General features: G+C 45.0%; 1 protein-coding gene across 3 annotated transcripts in view; it reads left to right on the top strand.

The window, feature by feature from the left end:
* xdh (xanthine dehydrogenase) overlaps positions 1-15,876 on the top strand; it is a 152,453-nt gene that overhangs the window by 78,070 nt on the left and 58,507 nt on the right. For all 3 annotated transcript variants that reach the window (XM_087984056.1, XM_087984063.1, XM_087984050.1), the window contains 5 exons: positions 380-551; positions 1,739-1,828; positions 6,607-6,776; positions 8,142-8,268; positions 10,897-11,016. In XM_087984056.1, the coding sequence (XP_087840182.1) occupies positions 380-551; positions 1,739-1,828; positions 6,607-6,776; positions 8,142-8,268; positions 10,897-11,016 (679 nt within the window). The remainder of the gene's footprint in view (positions 1-379; positions 552-1,738; positions 1,829-6,606; positions 6,777-8,141; positions 8,269-10,896; positions 11,017-15,876) is intronic.

Below are 15,876 nucleotides of genomic sequence, written 5' to 3'. Positions count from 1 at the left end.
GAGGACCCGGGTTGCTGGGGATGAGAGGAATGGCCTGGGGTGGAGATGTGGGCTAGTCTCTGGCTTGTAGCTAACATCAGACTCAAAAACCTGGCACATATGCCCGTCCTCCCCCATGGTGGGGGCTGAGGCGGCTCAGGCAATAATGCAGACTCCCATCGTGACCTGTCATGTTGTAACATCGTGGCGTTGGTGGGTGCGGGGGGAGGGGGGGGAGAAAGCAGAGAAATGACGCCTTACACACACCATGGGCAGAACTGAAAATGGGCCGCAAACAGCCGGTCTCGCTCTAAGTCTTATTTTCGAATATTGACGTGCTCTCAGATTTGACAGTCATTGATTTCCTCCCCCTCCCCTTCCCACCCTGCATCCCGTTTAGGAAATGGAATAAGACGTTGCTGCAGGAGGCCTGCTCACAGCTCGCAGGTGAACTCACTCTCTCGCCCTCTGCCCCCGGTGGCATGGTACAATTCCGACGCACCTTGACCCTCAGCTTCTTCTTCAAGTTCTACCTCAGCGTCCTCCAGAAGCTTCGGCAAGACTTCCAGAACGTGGGTATCTCTGACCCTCTGCTCACTCCCGGTCCCCTCCTTTTCAAGAAAGCTTTCAACAGCTTCTATGTCCTATCATAAATTAACATCCTTTCAATTCTCTTCTTAAACTTCTTTATTCCCCATCTGTAAACATCACTTTATGGGACACTCTGTTCAGCAAAGGTACTGTCTAGATGTAGGATTTTAATGGGAGTGAATGAGGGAATGGGCCTGACCTCAGCCAAAGTAGGACCTGCTTATTGAAGTAATGTTTTCAATGTTCGTCTTTTACACAAATTTACAAACTGGGACTCCACGTCAAAAAGTACTTGATAGGCTGTGAAGCCCCGTAGGAGTTGGGAAGTCACGTTGAGGTTGTACAGGACTTTGGTGAGGCCACTTCCAGAGTACCATGTCCACTTCTGGTCATTCTTTGGGAAGGGTGTTATCAAGCAGGAGAGGGTTTAGAAAAGATTTACCGAGATGTTGCGGGGTATGGACGGGTATGGTTTGAGTTATGAAGAGAGTTGAGACAGTCAAGGACTTTTTTCACTGGAGTTTAGGAGGTTGGGAGGCAACATTATGGAAGTTTATAAAATAATGAGGGGGAGAGATAGAGTTAATGGTCGGTGTCTTTTTCCTTGGATGGGGAATTTCAAGACAAGAGGGGACATTTTTAATGTGAGAGGAAAGAAATTTTATAATGAAATGGGAGCAATTTTTTTTCACAGAGGATGGTACACAGAGGATGGAATCAACTTCCTGAGAAAGTGGTGGATGTGGGTATAATTACAGCGTTTAAAAGATATTTGGATCAGTACATGGACAGGACAGGTTTGGATGGATATGGGCCAGGAGCAGGCAGGTAGGACTGGTTTAGTTTGGGATTATGTTTGGCACGGACTGGTTGGAACAGAAGGTCTGTTTCCATGTTGGATATCACACTAGATTCTAAGTGTACAACAGGTTTATTTGTCTCATCATAATTTTCATGCCGATAGCTTAGTTTCAGATAGTGTCTGTTTATTTTGTTCCAAATCCTCACTTCAGTGTGAGCAGAGATATGTTACCACATTTGAGGAGATGATGGTCAAGTTGTATTATCACATCAAATCATCTTGAAAGTGTTCCACTGTTATTTCTTGCTGTTGTGTGGGTAATATTTGATAATCACTGGACGACTGCTTTCCCTTTCCTCCCATTAGGATATCCAAGTTGAATCCATACCTCCAGATTACGTCAGTGCCACGGAATTATTCCACAAGGATCCACCTTCAGCAGTTCAACTGTTCCAGGTTAGTGGTTACGGTGTTTTATTACCAAATGTATCAGGTACACGTTTAAAGAACTTCTTACCTTGACGTCCAAAGTAATAAGAATCGCGCAAACACAAAACAGAATCTCTGGTGAAGTCAGAGAGTATCATTCATTTAGTCAGCAGTTCTTAGACAAGATAGACTCCCAAATTGCCTGATTTTGGGAAGAGAATGTTCACCTCCATCTTCTGTCGAGCGTGTATCTGAAAGACTGCGGGTGGCATGGTGGCTCACAACGTCAGGGACCCGGGTTTGATTCCACCCTCGGGTGAGTGTCTGTGTGGAGTTTGCACATTTTCCCCGTGTCTGCGAGGGTTCCCTCTGGGTGCTCTGGTTCCCTCCCACAGGTTAGCTGGATTGGCCATGCTAAATTGCCCGATAGTGTGCAGGGATGTGCACCCTAGGTGGATTAGCCATGGGAAATTCAGGGTTACAGAGATAGACTACAGGGTTGGGTCTGGGGGGGATACTGTTCGGAGGGTTGGTGTTGACTCGATGGGCCAAATGGCCTGTTTCCACACTGTAGGGATTCTATGATTGGAAGTCTCTGTTTAGCTATTTGAGTAGTGTCCTGTTGAGCTTTGTGTCAGTTACAGCTCAGTGAGTGTCACGCTGTTACTTTCAAATCAGAGTCATCAGGAATTCAAGTCCCATTCCGGGGAATCAAGTACAAAATCCCAGATTAACACCCTCAGTACTGTACTGAGGGTGTCTCTGAATCCTGGATGTGCTTTCAGATGAATGATGGAGTTGGGTTAAGATTAGATAATGTTTTGTCTCATTAAGATATGGAATTTTCTTTCCAAGAAAACGTCTGAGGCAGGACCATTGAATTTATTTGAATGAAAAATCACATGACGTCAGGTTATAGTCCATCAGGTTTAGTTAAAAGTACAAGCTTTTGGACCTCCGGTCCTTCGTCGGGTAGCTAGTCAGGAGCATCGCTCCAAAAGCTTGTACTTTTAAATAAATCTGTTGGACTGTAACCTGGTGTCAGTTTTAACTTTGCCAACCCCAGTCCAACACTGGCACCACCACATCATGAATTCTCTTGAGGCAAAGTTAGGTAGATTTTTGATAAGGATATGCAGAGGGCCCAGGCAGGATTTGACACCACAATCAGACCAGAGCATGTTCTTTGGCCAAATGGCCTAATCCAGATCCTAAGCCTTATGTTTCTATGAGACATTAAACTAAAGTCTGCCCCATGGCACTATATTTGAAAGGACAGTAGAGGAGATGTGTCTGTGGCTTGGCCTATATCTATCCTGCACTCCACATGGTGAAAACAGGTGCTACTGTCACACCGCTGCCTGTAGTGTGCATTATTAATTTGAATTTGATTGGTGAGACTTGCACCATCTGATTTGACGTTTGTTAAAAGCTGGAAGATTGGAATGAGGATTCCCAGGGAAAGGCAAGAAAGTGGGTGTGGGAAGTGTCCGATCGGCCATGATCCTATTGAACCAAGGGGCTGAATGGCCTACTCCTGTTCCTTTATACTTACAGTCTTGTGGAACGTAGTGTTGAGATAAAGGATCAGCCATGATCAAACTGAATGGCAGAAGAGGTTCCTTGTTTCAGTCTGTCCATGGTTCCATGTTGAACGGGATGTGAAGATCCATCTATTTCACACTCGGACTAGCGTGTCTCTCGATCTCCAGCTTGTGAGTCAGTTCGAAGGAAAAGGAAACAGCCTTAGGCTATTGTGAAAATGTCCTCCGCCATTATTTAGTGATTACCACTCGAAAGTGATAAATGTGGAATTGGACCGTGAAGGATTGAGAGGTGGTCTTATAGAAATCTATAAAACAACGAGAGGTATAGACAAAGTTAATGGCAGTCATCTTTTCCCTCCAGTTGGGGCTTTCAAGACTGGGGTCGCACTTTTAAGGTGAGAGGAGAGAGATTTAAAAAAGACACGAGGGGCAATTCTTTTACAGAGAGGGTGGTTTGCATGTGGAATGAACTTCCTGAGGAAATGGTGGATGTGGGTGTAATTACAGCAGCTAAAAGACATTTAGATATCGACATGAATAAGGAATGTTTGGAGGGGTATGGTCCAGTAACAAGCAGGTGGGACCAGATTAGTTTGGGATTATGGTCAGCATGGACTGGTTGGACCGAAGGGTCATAGCTGTATGACTCAATCTCTCGATGTCATAGCCCACTGATAGTCACCATCCATATATCAGGGGATCGGAGTGCGTTTTCATCATTGAGAAAGTGTAGGGGCAAATTGGCTTTGCAAGTAGCGACATTGAGTTCAAAAGGAAAGCGAGTCCTTTACATAAAAGTATAAGAAATATGACTGCACCACAGCACAACCTTGTCTCTACTTTTCAATAAGATCAAGGCTGATCTTCCCCATCATTTCCACTTTCTCGGCCTATCCATTCACTCACTCGCTATCCAAAATTCACTGGAGTCTTTGTGAACAATTCGGAGCAATTGGTTCCTTGGGTCAAACTATCAACACGATAGCGCCTAAGTGCTGCCCTATGTTTGCCCACTTAAGAGATTCCAGAACTAGAGGGCATTGGTTTAGGGTGAGAAGGGCAAGATATAAAAGGGACCTACGGGATACCTTTTTAAGGCAGAGGGTGGTACGTGTATGGAATGAGCTGCCAGAGGAAGTGGCGGAGGCTGGTACAATGGCAACATTTAAAAGGCACCTGGATGGGTATATGAATAGGAAGGGTTTAGAGGGATATGGGCCAAGTGCTGGCAGATGGGACTAGATTGGGTTAGGAAATCTGATCGGCATGGATGAGTTGGACCGAAGTGTCTGTTTCCGTGCTGTACAGCTCTATGATTCGATGACTATGACTGGGTTCTTGTTGAGATACATGAATATGAACAATGCTCACTATTTACACAGTTATAAGATCTCAGAATTGCGCAGATTTGTGCTAGCTGATGTTACAGCTACATTGTGTTCAATTCTGGTCGCTACATTACAGGAAGGATGTGGAGGCTTTAGAGAGGGTGCTGAAGAGGTTTATCATAGAGTCATAGTGTCATAGAGACATACAGCACGGAAACAGACCCTTTGGTCCAACTCGTCCCTCTCACCTTAAACCTATGCCCTCTAGTTCTGGACTCCCCCCACCCCTGGGAAAAGACTATATCTATTTATCCTATCCCTGCCCCTCATGATTTTATAAACCTCTATGAGGTCACTCCTCGGCCTCCAATGCTCCAGGAAAAACAGCCCCAGCCTGTACAACCAATCCCTACAGCTGAAACCCTCCAACCCTGGCAACATCCTTGTAAATCTTTCCTGAACCCTTTCAAGTTTTACAACAGCTTTCTAATAGGAAGGCGACCGGAATAGCACACAATACTCCAAAGGTGGCCTAACCAATGTCCTGTACAGTCGCAACATGATCTCCCAACTCCTGTACTCAATACTCTGACCAATAAAGGAAAGCATACCAAATGCCTTCTTCACTATCCTATCGACCTGCGACTCCACTTTCAAGGAGCTATGTACCAGGATTCTGTCTGGATTAGAGGGTATGAGCTATTAGGAGAGATTGGACAAACTGGGGTTGTTTTCGCTGAAGTGGAGGCTTAGGGGAGACCTGATAGAAGTTTAGGAAATTGCAAGATGCATAGATAGAGTTGACGGTCAGAATCTATTTCCCTGGATTGAAATGTCTAATAATAAGGGACATGCATTTAAGGTGAGAGGGGAAAAATTCAAAGGAGATGAGAGGGGCAAGCTTTTTGGACAGAGAGTGGTAGGAGTCTGGAACGTGCTGCCAGAGGTGGTGATTGAGGGGCTTTTAGATTAGCACATGAATAAGCAAGGAATGGAGGGATATGGACCAAAGGCAGGGGGAAGGAATTAGATTAATTTGGCATCATGTTTGGCACAACATTGTCCCTGTGCTATACTGTTCTATGTTCTGTATATGACTGCAACACTACATAAAGCTCACTGCATTAACACAGCGACTGGAGACTAGGTCCTTTATACTGGAACATCATGTGTCTAGCTGCTATCCAATTGACATCAAGGTACCCTGCCTCTCTGGGAGCCAAGCAATAATATAAATGGTGCCATGAGCCCTTGGGTGCAGATAGTATTCCTATCTCTGGATCAGGAAATCTGCGTTTACATCCCACCTGCTCCAGGGGTGTGTCATAATTTCCCTGGAAAGGTTGGTAAGGAAAATGCCTCCAACACATACTGTACCTCCCGAGCATCTCAACGCTCTGGAGAAATTACTGAGGAGGTTTACCATGAGTGTTCAGGGTCCTTTGTTACTTGGAAAACATGGGATTGTCTCAGCAGAGAAAATGTTAAATTTGACACGTGTTTTTTTAAAAGCAAGTAGGGGAAACTGTTCCCTCAAGTAAGTCGGCTAGTAATCAATGGTTTTAGGGTATTAGGTGGAAAGAAAATCACACAGAGGGTTGTTAAGATCTGAATAGCTGTTGGAAAAATTCTGTAGGAACTTTCAAAGGCATGTATTTGACAGATACTAATTCACATGGTTACGGGAAGAAAGCTGGTGTGAGAGACTTAGGCAATTCCTTCAAAGAACTGCCACAGGTATATTGGGCCAAATGGCCTCTTGCTGTACTGTCAGATTCTCGGAATGGTGAATTGCTTGGCACCTCGGGAGCCATGGGATGTGATGCCGACCACGACTTACAACACCGGAGTGCACCACTCACTGCAGCCATTCCCGGTCACCGGTCCTTGTTATTGGAATCAAAGCCACCCTTTTATCCTCACCCTGCAGGAAGTGCCTCCTAACCAGTGCCCCATGGATGTAGTCGGACAGCCACTGCCCCATCTGTCAAGCCTCAAACAAGCCACGGGGGAGGCCCTTTACTGTGACGACCTGCCCTGCTTCGAGAAGGAGCTCTACCTGGCTCTGGTAACCAGCACTGAAGCTCACGCCAAGATAAGGTAACAGTTCCCTTGTGACCTCTCCTTGTAGGACAGAGATCTGGATGTAGGTTTGCTCGCTGAGCTAGAAGGTTCGTTTTCAGATGTTTTGTCACCATACTAGGTAACATCTTCAGTGAGCCTCTGGATGAAGCACTGGTTGTGTAGCCTACTTTCTATTTATATGTTTGGGGGGGGGGGTTCCTTGGGTTGGTGATGTCATTTCCTGTGGTGACATCATTTCCTATGGTGATGTCATTTCTAGTTTTATTTTCTCAGGGGATGGTAAGTGGGATCCAAGTCAATGTGTTGGTCGATAGAGTTCCAGTTGGAATGTCATTCTTCTAGAAATTCTCGTGCATGTCTCTGTTTTGCTTGTTCTAGGATCGATGTGTTGTCCTTCCTCATCCCCATATGTAAGGATACTAGTGAGAAAGGGTCATGTCGTTTTGTGGTTAGTTGGTGTTCATATAAGCTGGTGGGTAGTTTTCTGCCTTTTTGTCCAATGTAGTGTTTGTTACAGTCCTTGCATGGTATTTTGTAAATAACATTAGTTTTGCTTGTTGCCTGTATAGGGTCTTTCGAATTCATTAGCTGCTGTTTGTGTGTTGGTGGGTTTGTGGGCTACCATGATGCCAAGGGGTCTGAGTAGTCTGGCAGTCATTTCCGACATGTCTTTGATGTAGGGGAGAGTGGCTAGGGTTTCTGGATGCGTTTTGTCTGCTTGGTTGGGTTTGCTGCTGAGAAAGCGGTGGACTGTGTTCATTGGGTAACCATTCTTTTTGAATACACTGTATAGGTGATTTTCCTCTGCTCTGCGTAGTTCCTCTGCGCTGCAGTGAGTGGTGGCTCATTGGGATAATGTTCTACCAGAGACCTGACAAAAAGAGGGAAGGCTGGGCAACTCTCCAGATGATGTGGGATCTGAGAATGCTGTTATTGTGCTACAGGATTAGTAATCCAGTGAATGAGAGCTCAAGTTTCACCTGAACCTCTGTTTTTAAAATGGGAAAATTTATAAAGCTTGTTTCAAGAAATGTGACCATTCGTGTTGCAATGACACTTCACAAATCTGTGGAAACTGTACAGATGTGTGGACTGTGATACAAAATTAAGGAAATCTGCACATTGCAATTATTTGTATATTGAAATGTTCACAATTCTTTTGTTATTTAATATTTTGTTTTTCTGTCAATGATAGGTATGGTGTCATGAATTATATTTGTACTGTTTCAGTTGTACTGTCATCACAATTTGTCACCAGCAGATGGCGTTACGTGACCTTTTTCAATAGGTCAGTGATCTAGCTGTCTGAAACACTCAAGTGCGCTGGAAAGAGACCACAGCCGTTGTCAAACATACTTTTTTTTCTCACATTTCCTGCAGTTCAATTGATACAAGTGAAGCCCTGAAGGTTCCTGGAGTGACGCACTTCCTCACAGCCAAGGATGTCCCTGGGAGCAACCAAACGGGGCAGATCTTAATGGATGAGACAGTGTTTGCTGATGGAGTGGTCAGTCATCATCATTTACACATCACTGGGGACCGAGCCTTCGGAAGGGTGGGAGGCTGAGCTGTGAGGACGCTGCAGAGATGCTTCAGTGTGGTTTGGATAAGTGGGAAAATCCACGACAGATGAAGTATGTTGGGCATAAATGTGTGGTTATCCACTTTGGTAGCAAAAACAAGATGGCAGATTACTTGCTCTCATAGCCCCCTGAAAGTGGCCACACAAATAGATAGTAAAGAAGGCATATGGCATGCTTGCCTTCATTGGTCAAGGAATTGAGTACCGGAGTCAGGATGTTGTAGTGCAGCTTTATGAGACATTTGTTTAGGCCAGACTTTGAGTTTTGCATTCAAAAAGGCTCCAGAAAGAAAAATCTGAGAAGTGGCACTCAATGACTTTTCCTGGCAGGGAGCTGGCAGGCACGTGATGGGCCAAATGGCCTTGTAAGGTGTTGCCACATAGTCTGCTGTGATTCGGCAACTAGAGGTTTGGAAAGAAAGAAGGGAGAAGTGTCACTTCTAGGACATGGGAGAGATTGCATGGCAATTCCAGCTGGATAAAGTCCAATCGCCTCATACAACACTCAGCTCTATGTCAGAATGCCGGCCCAGATCTTACGTGCCTGTGTTGTATTTAATGGAACTGCCTTGTTTTTCCACCTCAGTCGAGGCTGGATGCCCAATGCACGAGTTTGTGTCACTGGGGAAGCATTTTCTGTTGACAGTGAAATGCCATTAGCCAGAATTAGCTATACTCACCTCCCACTCCCCCCACCGCCACCTCCATCTCGAAATCACTTGACTATGTTTTGATAGACACCAGATGTTGTGCTTTCAACATCCAAATCTAAAAGCATACTCCCCTTATCTATGGTGCAAATATTTGCGAAAGCAAAGAACTCTGAATACTGGAAGTCCTAAATGGAAGTGGTAAATATTGGAGGAGACTCAACATCTGTGATAAGACAGAGTCAATGTTTAAAGCCAATGACCTTTCATTGTCAACAGACGTTCCCTCATTGGCACACTCTCAGGCATTGGGCATTCCAACTTCTACTGAAGTGAGAAAACAAGGCAGTCTAGAAATAAAGGTCATGATTTGGAGATGTCGGTGTTGGACTGGGGTGTACAAAGTTAAAAATCACACAACACCAGGTTATAGTCCAACAGGTTTAATTGGAAGCACTAGCTTTCGGAGCGACGCTCCTTCATCAGGTGATTGTGGAGGAGCCCTTCCAATTAAACCTGTTGGACTTTAGCCTGGTGTTGTGTGATTTTTAACTAGAAATAAAGGGCACTCAATATCTGGGTCTACATTCTGACATAGAGCTGAGGGTTGTATGAGACAATCAGACTTAATCCAGTTGGGACAGCAGTGTGGTCTTTCCCAAGTCCTAGAAGTGACACACGTCCTTTTGTACCAAAAGCTAATGCACCATCATTGGCAACCTTGGGATGTGAGGAGTGTCATGATTGTAATGAGGTCAGTCAAGTGGACCACTTAGAATGTGAGTTCTCTGACTAGGGCTGTGAACCTGGTCCAATCAGGGAGCTCTGGATATTACAAAGTGATTGAATGTCAGGTATACTGACAGTAAGGTGCCTGATCCTGTGTGAGGTAGTACGACAGTCAAGAACTGTTCGTGTATTGCCTGGATACTGGAAGATAGTGAGGACTGCAGATACCGGAATGTCAGAGTTGATAAAACGTGGAGCTGGACAAAGCACAGCAGGTCAGGCAGCATTGAGAATAGAGGGAGAGTTGACATTACAGGCAGTATCCTTCATTAGAACTGGGGGAGAGGGAAGGGGGCTGAGAGATAAATTGAGGGGGCTGGGGCTGGTGGAAAGGTAGATGGGATGGCGATAGGTGGATGTGGGTATGAGGTGAATAGGATTGATCAGTGGGAAGTGGGGAGCAGATAGATTGGAAGGAAGATGGACAGGTCAGATCAGGTCAAGGGGGTGTGGCGGAGAGGAAGGGCTGGGATGAGGTTGGGGGTTGGAGAGACTTGGAAACTGGTGAACTCTACATTGAGGCCATAAAGTTGTAAGCTCCCAAGCCGGAAGATGAGGTGTCTTTCCTCCAGTATATGTGTAGCCTTGCGTTGACGGTGGAGGAGGCCCAGGATGGGCATGTCATCGGGGGGTGTGGGAGGGGGAGTTGAAATGGCTGGCAAAAGGGAGGTGGGGTTGATTGGAGGGTGCAGACCATAGATATGCCCCGAACCGGTCCCTGAGTTTGCGCTCAGTCTTTCCAATGTAGAGGAAACCACATCGGGAGCAATGGACACAGTAAATCAGGTTGGAGGAAATGTGGGTAAATCTCTGCCGAACTTGGAATGATTCTCTGGAGCCTTGAATGGATGTGAGGATGGGAGGTGTGACAGCTGGAGTCAGTTCAAGGAGAACACGGTCCACAGAGCTCAAGCTGTGGTGTGGGTCTGTGAGGAGGCTGTTGTACTGCACCCAGTTCTCCCTGCTGTTAGTATCCCAGCATAGGCATATGGGACAAACGTGCAGCCTACACCCTGTGGGTGAGGCTCCTTCTCTGCTGCCACAAACTCTGGAAATTATTCCTTAAGGTTGCGATGTTTTATAACCACCTGTTTTTGTTTGGGTCTGTGTGTAGGTCACTTGTGTAGGACACGTCATTGGGGCAATTGTTGCTGACACAGAGATTCATGCCCACACAGCTGCGAAAGCAGTAAAGATCACGTATGAGAAGCTTAAACCTATCATCACCATTCAGGTAATTCACTCCACCTGGTGATATTACTTGGTATGTCGCCTGTTCTCTCTTTTATATTATGATGATGTGAAGGGATGTGTTTAACTTGCTCCTTAGGTTAATAGCTATTCAAGCCTTGAAATGCCTAATGGTACATTTAGAAACATGGAAACTTGAGAATCGGAGCGGGAGTAGGCCATTCAGCCCTTCAAGCTTGCTCTGTCATTCAATTCAATCATAGCTAACCATCCAGCTCGTCTTTCTCCTCGTACCCTTTAACCCTTGTAGCCCTGCGAACCCTATCTAACTCCTCTATGAAAAACATTCAATGTTTTGGCCTTAACCACTTTCTATGACAGAGAATTCCACAGACTCACCCACTCCCTGGATGAAGACATTTCTCCTTAATGGCTTCCCCCAATGTTTGCAGACTGTCAGCCCTGGTTCTATATTTTTTTTTTTCTGACACCTGTTTATTTTTTTTTCTTTCTTCTTTCTCTTTTTTCCCCCCAGCACCCATGCTGTAGGTGTGCAGGTGTGAGACACAGTGAGAGACACAAGGTGTACGAATCTTTATTCAAATTCCCACCACCAGGAAGAAAGGAAGACACCCGAGTGGCTAGTGTCAAGCAGTGCCCTACACATCAAAAGGGCAATGCTGTGTGATCAAACAGTGGAGGGGAGGGCAGGGATTAAATCAAAATAGAGTTGGAGGGAGAAATGATGCACTCCACTCCCTGCGGCGCCCACCTCTCTCTGAACAACTCCAGGGTGTTGGTGGACACCGCGTGCTCCTTTTCCAGAGACACCCAGGCTCTAACGTATCAGCCCTGGTTTAGTGCCTAACTTGATTTAATTTCAATTATAGCCTTATTTACTGTGTAGGCATATGGTAATTCAGTATGAATTTGAACAATCAACATTCTTTAGCTGCAGAATTCCAATGCATTGCAGGTTAAAGGTCAGCCAAATCCTTACTAATTTTTCAAGTATCTCTATTCATATCAACTTCTCCTATTCTGTTTTTCACCTTCAACAGGACAATTTGTGTGTTTCATGATGCATGACTATCGTTCAACATTTGTTTGATTAAACGTTGTCCTCACAGCTGTAGAAATTTTCCCTCCCTTCATCACACTCCTCTATTTGAATTGAATTGAAATTGAATTGAATTTATTGTCACGTGTACCGAGGCACAGTGAAAAGCTTTGTCTTGCGAGCAATACAGGCAGATCACAGAGTTAAGTAGCATAGATAAGTAAATCATAGGTATACAGCGGTAAAAACAAAAACACAGGTACAGGCTAATGTTAAGATTTGTGAGTCCATTCAGTATTCGAACAACAGTAGGGTAGAAATTGTTTCAAAACTGGCTGGTGCATATGTTCAGGCTTCTGTACCTTCTCCCCGATGGTAGAGGTTGTAGAAAAACATTGCCAGGGTGGGATGGATCTTTGAGAATGCTGGCGGCCTTTCCTTGACAGTGGGCCTGGTAGATGGATTCTATAGATGGGAGGTTGGTCTTTGTGATTGTCTGGGTCGAGTTCACCACTCTCTGTAACCGTCTCCAATCTTGAATGGTACAGTTGCCATACCAGGTAGTGATACATCCAGACAGGATGCTCTTGATGGCACACATATAAAAGTTGGCAAGGGTATTCGCCATCATGCCAAATTTCCTCAAGCTGCCTGAGGAAGAAGAAACGTTGTTGGGCCTTTGTAACCAGTGCGTCCACATGAAGAGCCCAAGTTGATCCTTCCCAGGCTGATGCCTATTTTCAAGGTTACCCTCCCAATATATAAAACAATTGAGCTTTTATCGCCTGTCCCAAGGCTGTGACTTCTAACAACTCAAGAATCCCGGCTTAACATACTTAACAGAAAACAGAAATCACCTTTTCCTTCGATACTAATATTCCAAGTGAACCTCAGTTGAAGTTACAAAAAAAATCCGAAGAACGGCTGATGGTGGAGATCAGAAACCAAAACAGATACTACTGTAGAAACCTAGCAGCATCAGTGGAAAGAGATACAGGGTTAACACTTCGAGTCCAGAATAACTCTTCTCTGACTAAACGCCTTTGCACCCAAAACATTGACTCTGCTTTCTCTCCACAAAGGCTGCCACACCTGCTGAGTTCCTCCAGCAATTTCTGTTTTTCTATCAGATTTCCAGCATCCCCCCATCTTTGTTTTATTTTAGTATAACTAAAGCACAGGTCATACTAAATACAGGTCAAACTTCATACTAAATTAAATTATACAATTACAAAAGACCAGATCAGTGGTGCTGGAAGAGCACAGCAATTCAGGCAGCATCCGAGGACAGGCAAAATCGATGTTTCGGGCAAAAGCCCTTCATCAGAAAGCACAGGTTAGCTGATCATTATCCCAATCATCGTGGAGTGCACTAATGGACTAATGCATTTCCAACTTCCTGGCAGTGACTACATCAAAGGAACCTCAACAGATGTAAAGTGTTTGGAAAAAATATTTATCACCAAAGATCTTATCGCAAATTAGCATTCAAAGCAAAACCAACAGCATATTTTCTTAACAGAAACTGATACACCATGCTCTGCTGTGAAAGAAGGGTTTAAACAGATTCATTGACTTTCTTGTTCTTCCTTTTTTCATGGGATGAGGGTGTCACTGGCTAGGCCAGCACTTATTGCCCATGCCGAATTGCCCAGAGGGCAATTAAGAGTCAACCACGTTGCTGTGGGTCTGGAGTCACATGTAGGCCAGACCGGGTAAGGATGGCAGATTCCTTCCCTAAAGGACATAGAGTCATAGAGTCATAGCACGGAAACAGACCCTTCAGTCCAACCCGTCCGTCCAACCCAATCTAGTCCCACCTGCCAGCACCTGGCCCATATCCCTCCAAACACTTCCGATTCATATACCCATCCAAATGCCTCTTAAATGTTGCAATTGTACCAGCCTCTACCACATCCTCTGGTAGCTCATTCCATACACATAAACTCTCTGCGTGAAAAAGTTGCCCCTTAGGTCTCTTTTATGTCTTTCCCCTCTCACCCTAAACCTATGCCCTCTAGTTCTGGAATCCCCGACGCCAGGGAAAAGACTTTGTCTATTTATCCTATCCATGCCCCTCATAATTTTGTAAACCTCTATAAGGTCACCCCTCAGCCTCTGACGCTCCAGGCGAAACAGCCCCAGCCTGTTCAGCCTCTCCCTGTAGCTCAAATCCTCCAAACCTGGCAACATCCTTGTAAATCTTTTCTCAACCCTTTCAAGTTTCACAACATCCTTCCGATAGAAAGGAGACCAGAATTGCACGCAATACTCCAACAGTGGCCTAACCAATGTCCTGTACAGCCGCAGCATGACCTCCCAACTCCTGTACTCAATACTCTGACCAATAGAGGAAAGCATACCAAACGCTTTTTTTCACTATCCTATCTACCTGCGACTCCACTTTCAAGGAGTTATGAACCTGCACTCCAAGATCTCTTTGTTCAGCAACACTCCCTAGGACCTTACCATTAAGTGTATAAATCCTGCTAAGATTTGCTTTCCCAAAATGCAGCACCTTGCATTTATCTGAAATAAACTCCATCTGCCACTTCTCGGCCCATTGGCCCATCTGGTCCAGATCCTGTTGTAATCTGAGGTAACCCTGTTTGCTGTCCACTACACCTCCAATTTTGGTGTCATCTGCAAACTTACTAACTGTACCTCTTATGCTCGCATCTAAATCATTTATGTAAATGACAAAAAGTAGAGGGCCCAGCACCGATCCTTGTGGCACTCCACTGGTCACAGGTCTCCAGTCTGAAAACAACCCTCCACCACTACCTTCTGTCTTCTACCTTTGAGCCAGTTCTGTATCCAAATGGCTAGTTCTCCCTGTATTCCATGAGATCTAACCTTGCTAATCAGTCTCCCATGGGGAACCTTATCGAATGCCTTACTGAAGTCCATATAGATCACATCTACCACTCTGCCCTCATCAATCCTCTTTGTTACTTCTTCAAAAAACTCAATCAAGTTTGTGAGACATGATTTCCCAAGCACAAAGCCATGTTGACTATCCCTAATCAGTCCTTGCCTTTCCAAATACATGTCCATCCTGTCCCTCAGGATTCCCTCCAACAACTTGCCCACCACCAAGCTCAGGCTCACCAGTCTATAGTTTCCTGGCTTGTCCTTACCGCCCTTCTTAAACAGTGGCACCACGTTTTCCAATCTCCAGTCTTCCCGCACCTCACCTGTGACTATCGATGATACAAATATTTCAGCAAGAGGCCCAGCAATCACTTCTCTAGCTTCCCACAGAGCTCTCGGGTACACCTGATCAGGTCCTGGGGATTTATCCACCTTTAACCGTTTCAAGACATCCAGCACTTCCTCCTCTGTAATCTGGACATTTTGCAAGATGTCACCATCTATTTCCCTACAGTCTATATCTTCCATATCCTTTTCCACAGTAAATACTGATGCAAAATATTCATTTAGTATCTTTCCCATTTTCTGTGGCTCCACACAAAAGCCGCCTTGCTGATCTTTGAGGGGCCCTATTCTCTCCCTAGTTACCCTTTTGTCCTTAATATATTTGTTAAACCCCTTTGGATTCTCCTTAGTTCTATTTGCCAAAGCTGTCTCATGTCTCCGTTTTGCCCTCCTGATTTCCCTCTTAAGTATACTCCTACTTCCTTTATACTCTTCTAAGGATTCACTCAATCTATCCTGTCTATACCTGACATATGCTTCCTTCTTTTTCTTAACCAAACCCTCAATTCTTTAGTCATCCAGCATTCCCCATACCTACCAGCCTTCCTTTTCACCCTGACAGGAATATACTGTCTCTGGATTCTTGTTATCTCATTTCTGAAGGCTTCCAATTTTCCAGCCATC

Source organism: Chiloscyllium plagiosum, unplaced genomic scaffold (genome assembly GCF_037043375.1).
Source record: "Chiloscyllium plagiosum isolate Xiang-an unplaced genomic scaffold, Cpla_swu_hap1 HiC_scaffold_3, whole genome shotgun sequence".
Classification (NCBI taxonomy): Eukaryota; Metazoa; Chordata; class Chondrichthyes; order Orectolobiformes; family Hemiscylliidae; genus Chiloscyllium; species Chiloscyllium plagiosum.
The sequence above is the reverse complement of the archived record's forward strand: the minus strand, read 5'-3'. Positions and strand labels throughout refer to the sequence as shown.